The sequence below is a fragment of the Bos mutus genome, chromosome 10, assembly GCF_027580195.1.
Source record: "Bos mutus isolate GX-2022 chromosome 10, NWIPB_WYAK_1.1, whole genome shotgun sequence".
NCBI lineage: Eukaryota > Metazoa > Chordata > Mammalia > Artiodactyla > Bovidae > Bos > Bos mutus.
The window spans coordinates 70771301-70777659 of NC_091626.1; the positions used below are offsets into that span (position 1 = coordinate 70771301).

Consider the following 6359-nt stretch of genomic DNA (forward strand, 5'->3'; position numbering starts at 1 on the left):
CATGCAATAGGCTTGGCAGAGCTGCATGACACCCGGGAAAGCTGAAGAGGGTGGGGATATATGAATGCTGCTAAAGGCTGCCCTTCCGGACTCTGTCCTCTTGGGAACGCCTCCTTGCCAATCACCCTGGCTCCCTCTCCACTACCTTACTCCTGTTGCATGTCTCTCCCCTGGGCCCTCCTAGCTCTAATGCGAAAGCCTTGAGAACTAGGCAAGAAAGGTGTGCACTGCACTTACAGATGGACCTCTGGGTGCGGGGCACTCGGGCAATGCTTCACCTGGGCAACCTGGGGACCCCAGCCCTGTGACCTCCATCTCCCCCTACCACCCTGCAGAAGACGAGCCACTCCTGCCTGAAATCCCCAAATGTGATGCCAATGTCCTGGACACCACGGTGGTGACGCCAGCATCCTGGCTGTCCAACACTTTCCGCGACATCCTCACCCACAGGGCCTTTGTCTCCAAGTTCCACAATTTCCTGCTGGGGCTGCAGCTGCACACCAACTACCTCCAGAACAGCCAGTTCTCCATGTGGAAAGGTATCCCTACCTGCTGCCTCTGTTTGGAGGAAGGAGAAGTGGGTGTAGAGGCTGCCAGGGAGAAAGGATGAGAAAACGTCTGCCCATGTTCATCCGGCCAAGTGGCAGGCTCTCCCCATGGTGTATTCTGAATTTGGTGAAGCTTTGACCAGTTAGTGGAGTAGTGGCCTATTTAATTAATTGAATCTATGCTATATCTCTAGATAGCATCTGTATAAGAACCCCAGCAGGTAGAAATTGGCCCCGTTTTACAGGTGGGGAGTGTGTGGGTTCTGACTTTCTACAGCTGTGTTCTGGGGGCCCCTTTTGTGGGTGTGGCCCCCAGAGTTGGGCGGGGATGGCCCAGTGCAAGATCCTCCTAATGGTGAGTGCAGAGCTAGCTGGATCTTAAACTGTGGTCTGGCAGCTTCCACTCCAGGCCCCATCCCACCCTGCCAAGGCTTTAAGGTTGATATTCCACCATCTTTGGTATTTTACTTGGCCATGGTCTGCATATGGCTGCTTGAGCCTGCCCTAATAATCTTTGTCCTATCTGGGGCAAGAAGGGCAGCTGGCTCCTGGTCCACAGTCTGTACTCATTTATAGGCTCCTCTTAAGCCCCTGCTCCCCACAAGCTCTGTGGCTGAGGCTTTGTGGGCTTTCTGTGCATATTCCGTAAAAGACTTGCTAAACCGTTTCAGTTCAGTTCAGTTCAGTCACTCAGTTGTGTCCAACTCTTTGCAATCCCATGGATTGCAGCACGCCAGGCTTCCCTGTCTGTCACCAACTCCCAGAGCCTGCTCAAACTCATGTCCATTGAGTTGTTGATGCCATCTAACCATCTCATCCTCTGTCATCTCCTTCTTCTCCTGCCTTCAATCTTTCCCAGCATCAGGGTCTTTTCCAGTGAGTCAGTTCTTTGCATTAGGTGGCCAAAGTATTGGAGCTTCAGCTTCAGCATCAGTCCTTCTGAGGAATATTCAGGGTTGATTTTCTTTAGGATTGACAGGTTTGATATCTTTGCAGTCCAAGGGCCTCTCAAGAGTTTTCTCCATCACCACAGTTCAAAAGCATCAATTCTTCGGCACTCAGCTTTCTTTATGGTCCAACTCTCACATCCATACATGACTACTGGAAAAACCATAGCTTTTTTTTTTTTTTTGCTAAAACTCCATAGATTAGGCTGTTCTTCCTCAGGCCACCCAGCAGGAGCACTGGGACTCACCGGGCACCCTGGTGGAGGGGAGGGTGGGAGGCCATGCTGAAGTAGAGGAGCTCCGGGCAGGGCACCAGGTGCCTTTGACCACCGGCTGAGATCAGGAGGTGAGGAGTGAGGATAACTGGAAGCCTGACTTTCAGACACGGTGCTGGACGGCTTCCCAAACCAGCTGACAGGATCTGTGAAACACCTGTGCCTGCTGGACACCGCATTCTTTGTCAACTCCAGCTACGCGCCCCTCCTCAGGCCCGAGAGAAAAGTTGACCTCATTATCCACCTTAATTACTGTGCTGGGTCCCAGACAAAGGTGAGTGCAGCAGAGAAAGGCTCCCACCCCACTCCCCACAGGCTCCTACACTTAGCATCAGAGTCACTCAAGCCCCTATGCGGGGGGTTAGGTGGAGGTTATGATGCAGGCTAGACAACCAAACCTCAGGGGGCAGCCCACGGGCCCTCATGTGATGGGACCCAGGTTTACTAGATTCCTCGAGCTAATTCCAATTTTATTCTTACATTAAAGCATTTCCCATATTTGGAAATTCTTCCAGCTGCAAAGAGAAAAAAGAGTTTTAAAAAATAACCTTAATAGAGCCCAGTCAATTCTAAAGTATTGTACCATCCTAGGAGTTTGTAATGTCCTAGTTTCAAAAGGATCACACAATTCCTCCAACTCCAGAGTATGAGCCTCCATGTAATTACACCAAAGGGTTAGGACCAGAGACTTTTTTTAAATTTATTTCCTTTTGAAAATGTCTGGATTTTCAAGGGAAAGACACTGGGTTTTGGTCTGTCGTAATACAGTCCTATCCTGAGGCCAGGGAAAGGGGCATGAAGACAGACGACAAGGATGACACCAGTGATAATAACTGAAGTTTGTAAACAAAGCTTACTTGATCCTTGTGCCAGCTCTTGGAGGTAGATGGTAACTGCTGTTCTTCCCATGTTATAGGAGACGGAGGTGACACAGAGAGGGTCAGTGGCTTGCTTAAGATCGTGCAGCTGGTGAACACAGAACAGGGAGTAGAATGAAAGGGATACTGCTCTGAGTTAAAGTCTGCCGTTCTTGTTACATCATGTTTACAAAGATGCCCTTTAAGAGTTCTCTCTGGCCCTGTGGCACTTTGTCAGTTTCAGATCCCATGCATGTCCCACAGGAGCCTGGCCAGCCATGGCTGTCACCCTCTCTGGGGGCACCCACAGTTCCAGGTCTGTGTTTGGGTGAAGCATCATCAAAAGGCTTCTGTCCATTTTACTTGGGGCAGGAGCTTATGGCTGGACACACACCAACCTACTGCCTCAGGCTCTTCATCCTGCCTCAGGCTCTTCATCCTGACCCAGCTTTGTCCTAAAAATAGCACAGATAGGCAAAGCAGTGGGAGACCTGAGTTGTTAGCTGGGGAAATCAGGAAGCTGGAGCTAAGAACTCTGTGTTTCTGGTCCACCCTCACCCCTCCTGAAACTCACACAATGTCCTCCTGTGATGTTCTAGCCCATGAAGCAAACCTGTGAGTACTGTGCCGTGCAGAACATCCCCTTCCTCAAATACGAGCTGCAGAAGGAGGAGGATAGCCTCAAGGAGTGCTACCTGCTGGAGAACTCCCAGGAGCCCGACACCCCCATCGTGACCTTTTTCCCACTCATCTGCGACACCTTCCAAAATTACAAGGCCCCAGGTAAGCTGCGGTGAGCTCAGGTCCCACCCGCCCCCGACCTTGGACAGCGAGCTCTTTGATGTGTGTGGTCTTCCAAGAGCACTAACAGGGGGAGCCTGGCTTAGCTCCAGTCTGAACCAAGCTTGGCTTTGGTGAGAAACAACAAGCCCCCAGGCCCCAGGCCCCAGGCCCCAGCGATGTCCAATTCCACTCTTTCAGTCATTCACAGCCTGGATCTGTGCTAGTACCATGGCGATCCTGAGATAGCCAAGCTGTGTCCCTGCCCCGGGGGACTGGGAGATGCGTGTGCGCATGTGCGTGTGAGTGTGCAACATGTGCCTGTTTTCCTGTGAATGTGCTGGGGTGGGCCTCACAGGGAGAGCCAGAAACAAGCCATTACAAGTTCACACATAAAGGGCTACAGTGAGTCCTTCTGCTCCTCCAGGTGTGGAACGAAGCCCCGAGGAGCTGGAGCAGGGCCAGGTTGACATCTACGGTCCCAAAACTCCCTACGCCACCAAGGAGCTGACATACACTGAGGCTGCCTTCGACAAGCTGGTGAAGCTTTCTGAGTATAACATCCTGAATAACAAGGACAAGCTCCTTCAGGCCTTGCGACTGGCAGTAGAGAGGAAACGCCAGAAGAGCCAGTGTCCTCCCTAAGGTCCCAGGGCACCTCACCGATCCTGTGTCTGCTTCTAGCATCAGAGGTATAGAACCCACCAGGGCTGACCAGCCGCACAGCCAGCTCTGCTCTCTAGCATGGCTGGCCTGGGCTTTCTATCAAAAAAAATTAACATTAAAAAGGAGAATTGAGAGAGACAGAGATAAAGGAACATAATAAAGGGATGTATGGGGGCCTTATATCCACTGGAATTTTTTAAAACCTTCCTTGCAGGGAAGGGGTTCCAAAAGCCACAGGCGCCCACATACGCCTAAAGAATGGATAATAACAGCATGACCTGACTTTATATAAGAGGCTGGTTCCCCAGTAATCTCGAACTCACAGGAGGAACTCAAAACCCTCCCCTCACTACTCCACTCTGCTTGGGGAATGCACCAGAGGACTTGAGAAGCATTCTGGGTTCTCTGGAAAAATGTTTTTTTTTAAGTTAAGGCAATTGTATTCTTGTGATTTTCATAGACAATTGTATTTCGTGACTTATTTTTATGAAGCCTCATATTAATAGGAAGTGTAATGCTTGAAGATCTAGGTGGTGCACTAGAGGCATTCTGGTCTGTTCAGCAACAAACACGAAAAACTGATGGGGTTTCGACAGCCCCTCTGCAGCTACTCAGAGCCCCAGGACTGATGATTCACCCTGTCATCTGGCCTGGGCAGCCTTGCTGAGCAACCAGCTCCAGTGTTATGCCAGGCAAAGTCCACGTCTGTAGCTCAGGTCCACCGAACAAGGATCTGGGATACAGCTCAGCGAGGTCTGGGCAGGTACATCAGGCATCAGGTGAGTGCGGCGGCCACTCACTGACCAGCCTGCTCCCTGAGCATATCCCTATCCTCTTACCACCTCCTGTCTGGTTCCCAGATGGGATTATTTATTTCTGAGTTGCATTCCTCTTATTTATTATGTAAGCACCATGGCCAGTGTATCCCAGCTCTTGAAGAGACACTCAGATAACAAAACTGGAAAGGATCAACCCAGAAAGGACCAGGTTAACCCTAAGGAAAACACTCATCCGTCGAGTTGGTTTCCAGATGAATCACTGGCAAAGCCCTGGGACACAAAATCTCAAAGTATCCGGTCTCCAATCAGGCCAGGAACTTAACTGAAGAAATGTGTAACCTGAGCCATTGAGAAGCCAGGGCGATGGGACATGTGACCAGAAAGGCATGTGGCCCTCACGAAGCCCAGCACATCTGGAAGACACGGCCACTGTGCTCCCTAAGCAGTCCTTTGGATGTTAGGAGATGCGTGGTGACAGGTGCCAAAAGTTTACCAAAATCGTCCTCTGATTTATATCCTTGAAACTCAAGGGAAACTGATTAGAAATGCAGAGACTCAGGCCACACCCCAGCCATACTGACTCAGAATCTACATTTAAGAAGATTCTTCACCTCCTCTCCCCTGCCTCTAGGTGATACTTAGATGCATATTGAAGTCTGAGAGGAATGAATTTAGCTGTACTCTCCCATAAGCCAGAAAGCATGAGTCCATCACCTCCCCTGAGCCCTTGATAAACTGGACCTGGTCCCCTCCAGAAAATGCTGACTTAGGACCCCACTGTCTCCTCCATCAGAGCAGCCAGCTGCCTCCACTCTGCCATCTTTTCTTTCTATCTCCCAAGACAGATTCTCTTCAAATTATCAGAGTGAGCCAGAAGACCTGTGTTTATCAAAATACCTGTGTGTGTATTGTAAGGTGAAGGCAGCCCTGCCTTGGATTCATCAATGTAAAACAAGGTTTATAAAGTCATTGTATTATTTGAACCTGGAATAAACTGGCCATGTGGGTGAATGCTGTCAACTCATTGGCTTTCATTTATGATGCTGCAATCTATGCATAACTCCTGCCCTCATCCCTGTCTGGGCTTCCCACATGTGCTGCCAGAGGCGTGAGAAAGCCATGCCAGCCTTCCCGCCTTCAGGGGTCCCTCCTTTCTCGTGATGGGGTGTCCCTCTGCTGTTATGAAGTGTGTCAGTGGCCAGCGGAGAACCAGCCCTTGCTGATATGTGCTGTTTGAAGCTCAGATGGTTTTCATGAAGCACTGATGGAGAGGAAAGAAGGGCAGCCAGCATCAGCCGAGCACCTACCTGATACACCGCGGTCCGTGAACAGCTTCTGCTTCCTAGAAAGTTAGATTTGGGTTCAGGGGAAAACGTGAAAACATAGTTTATGCTTTTGTATGTTGTCAACAGATGTGAGAAGTTAAAAAGTGACTTAGCTTCTAAAACAATGCTGGTGATGTCATGGAGCTGGGGATAAGTAAGGACCACACAAGGGATAAGGACAT

General features: G+C 50.0%; 1 protein-coding gene across 1 annotated transcript in view; it reads left to right on the plus strand.

The window, feature by feature from the left end:
* Positions 1–6010, plus strand: part of PLA2G4E (phospholipase A2 group IVE) — a 35721-nt gene extending 29711 nt beyond the window's left edge. The window contains exons 16-19 of the mRNA XM_005903974.3: positions 336–539; positions 1878–2044; positions 3227–3410; positions 3835–6010. Of these exons, the coding sequence (XP_005904036.2) occupies positions 336–539; positions 1878–2044; positions 3227–3410; positions 3835–4052 (773 nt within the window). The 3' untranslated portion in view covers positions 4053–6010. The remainder of the gene's footprint in view (positions 1–335; positions 540–1877; positions 2045–3226; positions 3411–3834) is intronic.
* The last annotated feature ends 349 nt before the right edge of the window (positions 6011–6359 follow it).